Source organism: Pseudophryne corroboree, chromosome 5 (genome assembly GCF_028390025.1).
Source record: "Pseudophryne corroboree isolate aPseCor3 chromosome 5, aPseCor3.hap2, whole genome shotgun sequence".
NCBI lineage: Eukaryota > Metazoa > Chordata > Amphibia > Anura > Myobatrachidae > Pseudophryne > Pseudophryne corroboree.
In genome coordinates, this window is record NC_086448.1 from 648399791 (window position 1) to 648413874 (window position 14084).

Here is a 14084-nt window from a genome sequence, read left to right on the forward strand (position 1 = left end):
CATCTCCGTAGATAAGGAGTCTGCCCATGCCACGACAGCACTACAAACCCAGGCCGACGCCATGGCCGGCCTAACTATAGTTCCTGAATGTGTGTAAATGTGCTTCAAGGTAATTTCCTGCTTGCGATCAGCAGGATCCTTGAGGGAAGCAGTATCCGGAGAAGGCAGTGCCACCTTCTTGGATAAGCGTGTCAGCGCCTTGTCTACTTTAGGCGCAGATTCCCATCGTATCCGATCCTTCTGTGGAAAAGGATACGCCATGAGAATCCTTTTGGGAACATGGAGTCTCCTATCCGGAGATTCCCAAGCCTTTTCGCATAATTCGCTTAGCTCAAATGAGGACGGAAACGTGACCTCAAGCTTTTTCCCTTTATACATGTGAACCCTCGTGCCAGGAACAAGGGGTTCCTCCGTGATATGCAAAACCTCTTTTATGGCAATAATCATGTACCTAATACCGTTTGCCACCTTCGGCTGTAATTTTGCATCCTCATAGTCGACACTAGAGTCAGTATCTGTGTCGGTATCTGTGTCAGCGACCTGGGATATGGGGCGCTTTTGATACCCTGAAGGTCCTGGCACCACAGGGACAGGCACGGACTGGCTACCTGACTGATCCCTAGCTTCAGCCTTGTCTAATCTTTTATGCAGGAGATTTACATTTGCATTCAAGACATTCAGCATATCCACCCAGTCCGGTGTCGGCGTTGCAGACGGCGACCTGACATTCAAGCACTCCCCCTCCACATTAAGCGAGCCTTCCTCATCAAACATGGCGACACACACGTACCGACACTGCACACACCCAGGGAAACTTTTTCTGAAGACCGTATCCCCTGAAAGGCCCTTTGGAGAGACAGAGAGAGAGTATGCCAGCACATACCCCAGCGCAACAACCTGGAGACCAACACAGAATGCTTTTCCCCAGCAGCGCTGTATTATACTTTATTCCGCCAATTATGTGCCCCCTCCCCCTCTCTTTTTAAACTCCCTTCACCGTGTGTAAGCAGAGGAGAGTCCGGGGAGCTTCCTCTCAGCGTTCTGTGGAGAGAGAAATGGCGCTGGTGAGTGCTGAGAGAGAAGCCCCGCCCCCTCGGCGGCGGGCTTCTGTCCCGCTCAAAATCGTGTAAAATGGCGGGGGCTCAATTATATACATGTACAGTGCCCAGCTGTACATGTATATACCTATTTGCCATCTAAGAGGTGTTATTATTGCTGCCGAGGGTGCCCCCCCTGCGCCCTGCACCCATACAGTGACCGGAGTGTGTGAGGTGATGTGGAGCAATGACACACAGCTGCAGTGCTGTGCGTTACCTCTGTGAAGCTGAAGGCTTCTGCCGCCTGAGACGTCTTCTTGCTTCTGTTCTTCTGGCTCTGTGAGGAGAACGGCGGCGTGGCTCCGGGGGTGGATGCCCAGGATGAACCTGTGTTCACCCCCTCTGAAACTAATGGTGTCCAGTAGCCGAGGAAGCAGATCCTATCAGCTAAGAAGGTCTGCTCCTCTCTCCTCAGTCCCTCGATGCAGGGAGCCTGTTGCCAGTAGTGCTCCCTGTGAAAAAGTAAAAATCCAAACAAAAATGTTTTCTGTAGCAAAGAACTCGAGAGCTCCCTGCAGTGCGCCCTTCATCCTCTGGGCACAGTCTAAAACTGAGGTCTGGAGGAGGGTCATAGAGGGAGGAGCCAGTGCACACCCAGAATCCAAAGCTTTCTTAAAATGCCCTATCTCCTGCGGAGCCCGTCTATTCCCCATGATCCTTACGGAGTCCCCAGCATCCTCTAGGACGTTAGAGAAACTAAGGCATCCAGCCCATCTCCAAACAAGGCCTCGCCTTTATACGGGAGAGCCTCCATATTCCTTTTGGAGTCTGCATCTGCGTTCCATTGGCGAATCCACAACGCCCTACGTAATGAAATTGCCATGGTAGCGGCTCTTGGTCCCAAGAGACCAATATCTTTCATGGCTTCCAGCATATACGCAGCAGCGTCTTTGATATGACCTAAAGTTAGGAGTTCCTCGTCTCTATCTATCGTGTCAATGTCTGATGACCAGTTTTCTGACCACTTTTCAATAGCACTACTCACCCACGCACAGGCAATGGTAGGCCTGAGTAGCGTCCCATTGGTCACATAAATAGATTTCAACGTAGTCTCCAACTTACGGTCTGCCGGCTCCTTTAGTGAAGCCATCCCAGGCGCAGGGAGAATCACCTTTTTTGTTAACCGTGACAGGGCACTGTCTAAAATGGGGGGGTGATTCCCACCTTTTCCTGTCCTCTGCAGGAAAAGGGTAAGCTGCCTGAATTCTTTTGGGAATCTGAAATTTCTTTTCAGGGTTTGACCAGACTCCCTCAAAGAGACTGTTCAGTTCATGAGATGGAGGGAAAGTTACATTAGTTTTCTTCTCTTTATTAAAGTAAGCCTTCTCCTGTGGTAAAGGAGGGGGCTCGGTAACTTCTAATACCTCCTTTATAGCAACAATCATGTATTGAATGTATTTTGCTAACTTTGGATCTATTCCCCTGGAATCACTAGTGTCGACACAGGAATCAGAGTCCGTGTCGGTATCAGTTTGTACTACTTGTGCAAATGACCTTTTTTGTGACCCAGAGGGGTCCCCTGTGGATGAGAAGGCAGAACTATAAAAATCATGTCTTCCACGGATTTTCTCCAGTTTTCTGCATGAGACTCAGACTTATCCAATCTCTTACTAATATGATTCACACTATCACGTAATTCTTTCACCCATTCAGGCTCGTGGAGCGACGGCAGCGCCACCACATTACAACTCTGCGTCCCTCAGGGGAAGAGCTCCCTGCCTCAGACATGTCACACACGTGCACAATCACACCACAGACACTCCGGGGCTATTGGAGACAGACCCACAGTAAAATCTGTCAGAGGGACACAGAAAAGGAATTGCCAGACCACAACTCAGCGCCAAAAGAAAAAATCCCTGTGCCGTTTGTACACAGAGACTTTCAAGCGCTTATAATGCCAATAATAGGTCTTAGCACCTAATATATTACACCCCCCCCCCCCTTTCTTGCACCCTGATACTTGGTCAGATGTGGAGAGGAGGATCAGCGTGTCTTCCCCTGCTGCTGCTGGGCGAAAATGGCGCTGAGAAGTGTGCTGGCTGTCTGAGGAAGAAGCTCCGCCCCCTGTAATGGCGCACTTCCCCTCAGGCAATACAACTGATTTTTATACTGGCGGGGGTGTAGGACCTTGTAAAACATAGTATGCTACCTCTTGCCAGTGAGAGTAGGGTTCATGCTGCCCAGGGCGCTCTGTGTTATGGATAGCATGCTCGCGCAGCGTTCCCGCTCACTGCGCGGTACCTTAAGCCGTCACAATGACCGGAGGTCCCTCTCTGCAGATCTCCGGTAACACTACTCCCCAGTCTTCTGACTTCTGGCTCTGTTAGGGGGGTGACGGTGTGCTGTGGGAGTGAGCACATAGCCGCAGCTAGTGTTCAGTACTCTTTAGGAGCTAATGGTGTCCTGTCAGCAGAAGCAGACCCATGAAACTATATAGGAATCTGGTTCCTACTTCTTCCCCCTAAGTCCCACGAAGCAGGGAGACTGTTGCCAGCAGTCTCCCTGTAAAGTAAAAAACCTAAACAAAAGTCTTTTAGTAGAACTCAGTAGAGCTCCACTAGAGTGCGACCAGTCTGTCTGGGCACATTTTCTAAACTGAGGTCTGGAGGAGGGGCATAGAGGAAGGAGCCAGTTCACACTCTGAAAAAGTCTTAACGTGCCCATGGCTCCTGCGGAACCGTCTATACCCCATGGTACTAAAGTGGACCCCAGCATCCTCTAGGACGTATGAGAAAAATAAGTTGCCATAACCAATGATGATATGTCCAATAAAATGATTGACAAAACCGATTGCCAATCACCATGTGTGGAGTTTGGGTTAGGTATGCATGACCGGCGACCAGCATACCTCTGCCGGTATCCTATAACTTAATGTTGCGGGGAAGGAGGGGAAGGCGAACGCAACAAGCCCCTTTCGGGCTCGCTACGCTCGACACACTGCGGGCTCGGTCACTCTATGGGTGTCGTGTACACCCACAAGTGGGCACAGTCCCTGCTACTCGGCATGTCAACTGTCGGGATTTTAAGTGGGCGGGATGTAGAGGGAGATGTGACCGGCAGTCAGGACTACATCCAGTGGAGTTTTAGTACCCTATTCACCAATGAGCTTTATTTCAAGTAACTAAAGTGGCACAGAGTGCGTCATGCCTTAGTGATCTCACAAGTTCTTTATTAAAGTTACAGCCTGAATCTACATGAATACTATAATCTTTGAAGTTTGTGTGCAATCAATGGTTGCACCATCAGCTTTCTAATGGGCCCTACACATCCGGCCCCATAGCTCTGCATGCTAATATGGACAAGTTTGTCTATATTGGCATGCATGTATAAACGACCCAGCACCAACGATGAGCGAGCGCAGGGACGAGCATTGTTCATCGTTGCTGCATACACACTGAAAGATATCTCGTTCATTAAGGAACGAGATCGTTCATATCGGTCAGTGTAATCGCTAGGTGTGTAGGATACATTACAGCAGTCTGCTATTGCTTTGCGGTACTGAAAATTTTTATTTGTTTTCTTTCTTTAAAGGAACGGTTGACTTTCAGGTTGGTCTCTTGCAATACAGTTACATTGTGACATTATAATATACTTCCTGTCCTCCTGTTTAGTAATACATTCCTGAAACAGATACAAGTTAAGCTCAAACTACAGAAATGATTTGTTAATACAGTGAAACTTGTGTGTAAACAAGATAGATAGAGATAGATAGATAGATAGATAGATAGATAGATAGATAGATAGATAGATAGATAGATAATGTAAAACAATGGCCAAGATGCATACCTTATACACATACAGATACTCTCTAAGAAAGGTCCCTTGTTGCAGTGCTGGCTGTTTGCTGTCGTTAATTAGAACATGCCTGAAGGCAGAGACGGCATTGTCCAGTTGGCGCAGTGTAACTGACTGACGACCAATAAAAAAGTTAATGTGGTCCTCGGCTAATGACCAGCCTTTCCCTTTGTATACTTGCATTGCCTGGCAGTAACACCTCAGGGAGTGTTTTTTCTGTGTAAAAGACAAAAAGAACATGAGAAAAGGCCACAAGGCCCTGCCTACAACAAACATGAAAGGAACTACAGCAGATTTGCATTAACTGAATTTTACCTAACTTATCTACAATAAAATCATTTTCCTTTGTGTGTATACCAGAGGCAGACAGGAATCTGAAAAAACAGCCAGTATAAAACACATTAAGCATCCATCCCAATGCTTCTAAGCCCATCGCCACCTCCCGGCATCCAGTGCCCTTAGTAAATGATCTGCAGGCATGGAATAAATCAGACTGAGACAAGCTTCTACATAGGTTTGTTTAGACTTTGTATAGAAAATAAAATCATAATCATCACATGAATACTTCTTACAGTGCTCTCTGGGTAATCGAGGGGGTCTTCCCTCCTAAAATGTGTTCATGACCTTGTCTTGTTCTTGTGTGCGTCTGAAGCAGTGTTTCTCAATTCAGCCAATGTACAGCCGCAATTATAAACAGTCATTATCACAGCGGATGTTTTCACTTTGAATAAAATATCCCACCTATTGAATAAAGATAACTCACAGATACAACGATAGCGATAACCGATGTCTCTGTGAGTCACAGCCCTGATTCAGAGACAGACTGAGGCTGCGGAAGTGGGATCAGAAGATCCCTCGCTTTAGAGAATTCCTCCGCTGGCTTAAAGTGGTTTACACAATCAATTGCGTAAACCAATAGGGCCAAACTCTAATAAGTTTGCTTTTTAGGAGTTTGGGACATGGGGTTAGATCGTAGTCCGGATTGATAATAAAAACGGGGACTGCAATTTGCACCGATAGTTATGGGTACATTTACTAAGAATTGTGTTTGACTTATAAACCAAATCGCTGGACATCACTGGCAATTTAGAAGGTCTAAATCTCGGATTTAATAAACATTGTTTATATTGTCTACTGTCTTGCGATGGTGATACCAGTCATTTTTTCTGTCTAAAAAAAACCACTGAATGCTTTGTTTAACATAGACTCTGCTATGAAATAGACTGAAATGAAACAGATGTTAGAAAATCATTTCCTATTGGTAGAAAGTATCATATGCAATTGTGACACAAAAAAACACTTTTCAGCCTTTTATTTTGCACCATGAGTAGGCTGGGCGAATTAGAGACCTTTTCATACACAAACACACCACTGGTTTGGTCGACTATTAATTTCTGCTACTGTGATGCGATTTTTCTGCAGGTTCTATCGGTTTTAACAACAGAGGATTATTATGGCTGTCTATGTAAAGGATATGATGTTTGATTTGATGGTGTAATGCAGTCTATAGTCACGTTTCACCTGCGATTTCCTGTCGCAAAATAAACGCGATAGTAGAAGCCATATGTTCAGATCAAGGGGGGAGATAATGAGATATTTCCATACAGACTCGTTTCTGCAAAGAAACATCTCGGCATCCAACGCTGACAAATCAGCCCATATCAGAGAAGAGAAACACGCTTCAGAAGCTGGTTGCCAGTACCCTAAACCTGGGTGAACAGATTGTTACCCATTCCTGGAATAAACAATATACAGTAGCTAGTTCATAACCTTGCATATGTAGAAGTACTTAGAATGCTTTCCCATAATGTTTGCCAAAAGCTAAAAATAAGTTATACCAGAGATGAAAAATGAAGAACAGGGAAAGACAGATTGGAAAAAGCGAGAAAAGTCCAAGTCAACAAATAATTTTAAATATGTAATTTTTAAAAAAATTCTTTAGCAACGTTCCATCGCCTGTGGTGCAAGGATAATAGGCTCAAATATCAAAGCATAAATGTATGGAGTGATAAAACAATAAAATGTACTATGATATTCCCACAGGAAGTAGACAACAGGCAGAATTATACTGTACCTATAAAGGTTTGCAAGACCAACAACCTAGTTTAAGACTGTTGAACTTGAAACTTTGATGACCAGTTTGGTTAATATTTGGTAACCATGGTGCGGGGTTGGGGTTACGTGGCCGATGAACGGGATCCCGGCGGACAAAATGCCAGCAGGGGGCAAGCGCAACGATGCTGCACTCACCACAGGTTCTATTCCCACTCTATGGGTGTCATGGACACTCACAGGTGGGAATAGCCCGTTAGCCAGCATTGTGGCTGGCGGCAAGGCCAGACTGGCCATCTGGCACTTCTGTCAAATGTCAGAAGGGCCGATGGCCACGTGGGCCGGTCCAGCGCTCACTGAGACACTCTGCCGCTCAGTCCGGCAGCAGCGTGTCTCAGCTGTCAGGAGAGGAGAGCGCCCGCCAGCGCGGCTGTGTCTGGCACTGCACTATTGGGGGCATATAATGTAAATTTCGGCTCATACCGGGTGCTATAATGTAAATTTTGGTGTGGTATAATGTGAAAGAGGCACCAGTACTAGATAGTATAAGGGGTCCTACTATTGTGGTGCATAATGCGTATAAGGGGTGTATGGTGTGGTAAACTACACTGAAGGCCACGCCCCCTTTTCCGGAGCGCGCGCGCTTAATTACAAACTTCACATTTCCATACCCCCACTTAAAAGTTTCCACTTCAACCACTGGTTGTGTGTATTTTAATAGAGAATGATGTACGCTTGTATGTTGTTAGAATATTAATTACATTTGTAAGAGCATAGACTAATAAGTGGGAGGAGTCAGGAATAGTAAGGGGAGGAGTCACAGAGGTGGGCCTGTGTGCTTCAAAAATGCCAGGGCCTATTTTTAGTCCCAGTCCGGCCCTGGCTGGCGGCATTGTTAGTCTCTTGGATCCCCCACCAGGATCCCGTGCGCCGGCCACGTAAACGCATCGCCCACTTGTCTTTTATTCCTGTCTGCTATTCACAGTACTCAATTTTTCATCACTGGCATTATTATATTTTGTATTGATCACACAAGAGGATTAGGAGACCTCTCTCATACCTGCCAGCTTCTACGCCTTTTTTCACCTCTTCTACCACCCCCTTCCTTTATACCCATGCAAACTGCAAAATAGGGAGCGCAACATCAATTACACTTTAAGAAAATAAGCAAGTCCAATGTCAGCATCAATGAAGATCCTTTCTCACACCTAAGAAACCAAGTACTTCAAGCACTAGTATCACAGGGAGGTTAATAGTTGCCTTTAAAGAGATTATGTTTAGGTCTCTTACTTCACTATTATTAATAGGAATATGCATATGATATTAGTGATCACAAATATGTGCTATAGCGCATATTTTACACCAAAAATAAAGACCAGGGAGTAATTTTTGCCAAACGGGTAGATCCCAGGGGACGTGCTCTGCAGCGGCCAATCCCCTGGCTCCTGATAAAATGATTGATGTCTCCCCGTCCCAGCTGCAGGAAAGACTATAAAAAGTGGAGTTTAAGCCAGTTCATTGGCACCTTTCCTGGAAGCAATGACAGCAGAGCCCGGCATGGAGACAGCCCTAGCACCCTGGCAGCGTTGTAAGAAGGCAGCTCTAGCGTACTACACAAGTAGCTGAGAAGACTGTGTCTGCATATGGCTGTATTCCCTGAGAGGATTCAATTAAGTGTAAACGGAAAGTAGGGTAGCATGTGTTGATGCTAATAATACAGTGTGGGGGCTGGGAGTGACGCAGCTGTTAATGTAAACATTGAGTGTGGCTGCGGGTGGGGGAGATAGGCTGTCTACTACGGGTGGTCTTCTCTACTACTACTTTAAGCTGCTATCTACCCTAATCCCCTCCCTACCCACAGCGCTGCCTGCCCCTCAGTACTACCCCAGCTGCAGTCTGCACTTACTCCTCTGTACCCCAACTGCTGCTTGCCCTTAACCCCCTTTAACCCAAGTGCTACCTGCCCCCAACACTGGGCCTAATTCAGAGTTGATCGCAGCAGCAAATTTGTTAGCAGTTGTGCAGAGAGATTTAGATTTGGGTGAGGTGTGTTCAAACTGAAATCTAAATTGCAGTGTAAAAATAAAGCAGCCAGTATTTACCCTGCACAGAAACAAAATAACCCACCCAAATCTAACTCTCTCGGCAAATGTTGTATCTGCCCCACCTGCCGTGCACATGGTTTTGCCCAACAGCTAACAAATTTGCTGCGGTGATCTACTCTGAATTACCCCCACTGTCCAAGCTGCTGCATGCCCTCACCCCCCATAATATATGTGGTGGGACCAAAAAAAAGTGGAGCAATATCCCAATTTTGTAAAGCCTGGAACACACAATTTTTTTGCTCAGCGTGATCACGGAGGATATGGTTTCACATAACATACAATAAAAAAAAGCCAAGCAGTATCTTTCATTGCACAGGTTGATTTGTGGTTTCCCAGAAATAGCTAGGCAGAATTTTACACTTGGAAACCTCTATGCTAGGGCCTTGAACAAGCTGTTAGTAAGCCTGTTTGCAGCAGTTGTGCTGAGGATATTCATCCCAGGCAGATCAGCCACATCTTTACAGTGTATACAGTATTCAGAATACACAACCCAAAGTGTACCATGGCATGAAGGACTCATCCTGCTCTTCCTACTCTCCAGACCCTTTATCAAACCTTTACTGAAAGTTAGGTCACATAGAAGGATCTTTTTAACACCAAATCTAACCACTCAGGAAGTGAGGGATGTAAAACTGCACAGTGAGTGAAAAATCCAGTAGAACTGTAGTGAAGCGCTGATAAATGTAAATTAAAGGGTGATTAAGCCTATTAGCAGACAAGATCAGACTGGAAGTTAAATGATAGATAACAAGTCGCCTCACTGGAACTACCATGAGGTGTGCCCAGCCAGTAAATAAGTCTGCCACACCCCAGCAATATCTGACTCATGTAACCGTACCCTGCCCAGCCACTGTCCGCAAACATATAGCACATTTTTTTATAATTATTTCCATTAATATAGCGCACACATATTCTGCAGCACTTTACAGAGAATATTATTTGTCCATTTCCATTCTATATTCTCTATCACATGCACACGCATTCAAGTCAGGGTTAATTCTGCAGGAGCCAATTAACATACCAGTGTGGGAGGAAACCAGAATACCGTGAGGAAACCCACGCAAGGATGAGGAGAATATACAAGCGCCACACAGTTAAGGTCATGGTGGAATTCGAACCCATGACCTCAATGCGGATGCGGTCTGTATCCCGGCGGTCAGAATACAGACTCCGTGATTCCCAACCGCCAGAATGCCGGCAGCTCCGCCACAGCTAATCCCACTCCCGGGTGTCCACGACACCCATGAAGTGGGAATAGAACCTATTGTGAGTGCAGCGAGCCAATGAGCCCGCACAGCGGCGAGTGCAGCTAGCCCACTAAGGGCTTTGTTGCGCTGGCCCCCCTGCCAGCATTCTGGTGGTCGGGTTCCCGGCGTAGGTATTCTGACCGCCAGTATCCTGTACCCAACCCCCTCAGTGCTGCTATACTGCCAAAGGGCTGCATCTTTTCTTTATGTCTTCACTGGAAAAAGACCCTCATCGTACCATTGCATACCAACCCCATACTTAATTTACATTTATTTTATTTTAAACTGTGGCGTGTGTCAGGGAACAGGACAATGGATATTGGTGCTCCAATGAACAGGGTGTCTGAGTAGAGAGGAGACCGGAAGTGGGCTGACAACAAGAGAATGGGAGTGTGTCAGGTCAGGGAGTGGGTCTTTTGAAACCACTCCAAATCTGCTCACAAATGTAGAAATCAAATGTAACAATTTTCGATTTATTTACTGCCACTCAATCCTAATATATTGAAGAGGGCCTGCTTTACATTAATGAGCAGAGTAATCCGTAGCTAATAATACTGCTCAGGATCATGTCTTAGCACTAAGGGAACCTATCAGACATTATATTGGTTTAGGTATTTAATCACAGCATATTGCACAGGTATTGGAGCATATGGGGATCCCAGACAGTTTGAGAAAGTGCTTCCCTGAGGTTCCTTCCAGTATTTAGATTTGTTTTAGTTTTTTAACTTTATACAGTAAAATGCTAGGACTTTCCAGAGTAGTGTTCCATTTAAAACTATAAACCACAATACCTTAGCACAGTATATAGTGAATAAATATTACAATATAGAGAAGAAAACAAAGAATTTAATGCTATGTCATAAAGCCCTGGAAGTACCTGCTGTAGTACACACAATAACCAAACTGTATTGTATATACACTACGTATTCTATTCAGCATGCTACACACGGTAACCGGTCTTTGTTCTATATCATGCACTAACTACTATAGAACATATACAGGTACACCACCGATTTTCCGGCAACCGATGATCCGGAACCTCTTTAAATCCGGACAATTTTGATTTGTCCGGATTAAAGGGTGTTAGGGACATCCTTTAATCCGGAACATTTTCTGTGCATGGGCATAACACGCAATACGCGCAAGTGTCAGTGGGTACAGCTTCCAAGGACACTGCAGGTGACACAGCAAGCAGCAGTAGGACTGTTATGGCGTCCAAGGTCACAGCAAGTACCGCACATGGGCGGAACACACAGCTTGAGCAAGTGTCAGTGAGTACAGCTTCTGAGGGCACTGCAGGTGACACAGCAAGCAACAGTGGGGCTGTTATGGCGTCCGCAGACAGTTCAAGTGACAGTAGTGCTGCTATGCCTTCCAAGAATAGTGATGGTACAGGTATAAGGCGTAAACACAAGTCTATATCAGTGCAGGCAAAAGTTGAGATATTACGAAAACTCGACCGCGGTGTTTCAGTGAAGAAGCTGTGTGATACATACGGTCTCGGTTCCTCAACAGTGTATGACATAAAAAAACACAGGGAGAAAATATTACAGTTCTTTGCAGAAAGTCAATCTAAGAAGCAAATGAGCATTAGGAAAACTATGAAATCTGGTAAAAGCACTGAGCTTGATCGAGTGTTGTTGGAATGGTTTCGACAACGTCGGAGTGATGGTGTAGACTTGTCAGGCATCATGGTACAGGAACAAGCTAAGTTGTATCATAAAGCACTAAAACTTGACTATGAGTGTGATTACAGTGAAGGATGGCTGCATAGGTTTAAGACACGTCATGGAATTTCGATGCGTAAAGTGTGTGGTGAAAAACGGTCTGCAAACCATGAAGCAGCTGATGACTATGTGGATGAGTTTGCAAAGCTTGTGGCTGATGAAAGTTTATAATGCCAATGAAACTGCACTGTATTGGCGATGTACCCCTAGAAAACTTTATCAATGGAGGATGAAGAAGCCCCCACAGGGTTTAAACAATCTAAGGACAGAGTTACTATCCTAGGTTGCTCCAATGCTGCCGCAACTCACCGATGCAAGCCACTAGTGATCAGAAAAAGTAAATGCCCTAGGGCTTTAAAAGGTGTTAAAGTGTATCCTGTAATTTATCGTGCAAATAAAAATGGATGGATTACCACCGAGTTAATGCTAGAGTGGTTTGAAAAGTATTTTGTGGCAGAAGCCAGAGCACACTGCACATCTGTAGGCCTACCAGAGGACTGCAAAATCCTTCTTATTCTGGACAACTGTTCAGCTCACCCTAGAGCTGAACTGCTGCGCAAGAATAACGTGTTTATAGCATACTTACCACCAAACTGTACATCTCTTATCCAACCACAAGATCAAGGAATATTGCGCTCTATGAAGGCCAAGTATCGTACACTTTTCATGAAACGCATGCTAGATGTGGTGAATTCAGGCAGGCCTATTGAGTCGTTTATCAAAGACTTTAACATGAAAGATGTACTTTGGTTTGTTGCTAGTGCCTGGGAGAATGTAAATTCGTTAACACTAAAGAATGGTTGGCATAAGTTGTGGCCTGCCATGGTGTTTGAAAATGCACCTGATGCAGATCCCAGTATTGCCTTCACAGGATTTCGCGTAGCAAATGATGATGAATGTGTTCTTGAGTTACTTGAATATGCAAAAACTTGTACTGCAACTGCTGCCAACCTATCAAGTAGGCTGAACGAAGAAAATCTGGCAGAGTGGATGGAGGTTGACGTTGAAACACCTGTTGTGCGTCACTGTACTGACTCTGAAATTATAGATATGGGTTTGAATCATGCAAAAATCACTGAAAGTGACGATGGTGACAGTGAAGAAGAAAATGTTATTGAAATCCCCACTGGTATTGACAAGCTGATTGAGATAAGTGAGCTAATCAAAGGACTAGAACAACGTAACTTTGTGACAGAACAAAAGCTAATGCATTTTCACTTGATGAAAGAAAAACTGTACAGGGAAAGGTCAAAACTTATGAAACTACCTCGCCTTGATGTCATGTTTAAGAAGCTATGCAAGAATGTGCCTAAGAGCAGTACCTGTTCTCTAGCATCTCCAATTCCTCCAAGTTCTAGATCAGGTCCCTGTTCCCCAGACATCCCAGATGCAACTGTCCCACCTGAAATACTTCTTCAAGACCAAGCTGATGATTAGGTTGTAGTGGGAGTTGGACTCTGGGAGGTTTAGAGTTGGGCTGTGGAAGGTTTAGAGTTGGGCTGTGGAAGGTATAGGGTAGGTTGTTGGGCTGTGGAAGTTTTAGAGTTGGGCTGTGGAAGGTTTAGAGTTGGGCTGTGGAAGGTATAGGGTAGGTTGTTGGGCTGTGGAAGTTTTAGAGTTGGGCTGTGGAAGGTTTAGAGTTGGGCTGTGGAAGGTATAGGGTAGGTTGTTGGGCTGTGGAAGGTTTAGAGTTGGGCTGTGGAAGGTATAGGGTAGGTTGTAGTGGGAGTTGGGCTGTGGGAGGGTAAGAGTTAGTGTCATTTTGCATGAGGTTTAGTACTTTCCTTGTAGTGACTGTTTCACTTACTGTTAATGGTTGTTCAAAACGTACCTGATACCTGTTTTGCTTATAAACAGTTTTGCATACACTACTGTGTTTATTCATTAATTAATATTATACTGTAGCATATATTTTACTATTTATTGCTTTAGAAATGTTCTGAAGGTGCAAAATTAGTTTCCACCGTTAATCCGGCAAAATCGATAATCCGGCACGGCACTGGAACCGAGGATGCCGGAAAATCGGTGGTGTACCTTTAATACAGGAAAATAATGGTATGC

General features: G+C 45.1%; 1 protein-coding gene across 7 annotated transcripts in view; it reads right to left on the reverse strand.

Annotated features, from left to right (window-relative positions):
- Window positions 1-14084, reverse strand: part of TRAPPC8 (trafficking protein particle complex subunit 8) — a 324404-nt gene that overhangs the window by 190420 nt on the left and 119900 nt on the right. For all 7 annotated transcript variants that reach the window (XM_063923649.1, XM_063923654.1, XM_063923653.1 and 4 more), the window contains one exon: window positions 4884-5108. In XM_063923649.1, the coding sequence (XP_063779719.1) occupies window positions 4884-5108 (225 nt within the window). The remainder of the gene's footprint in view (window positions 1-4883; window positions 5109-14084) is intronic.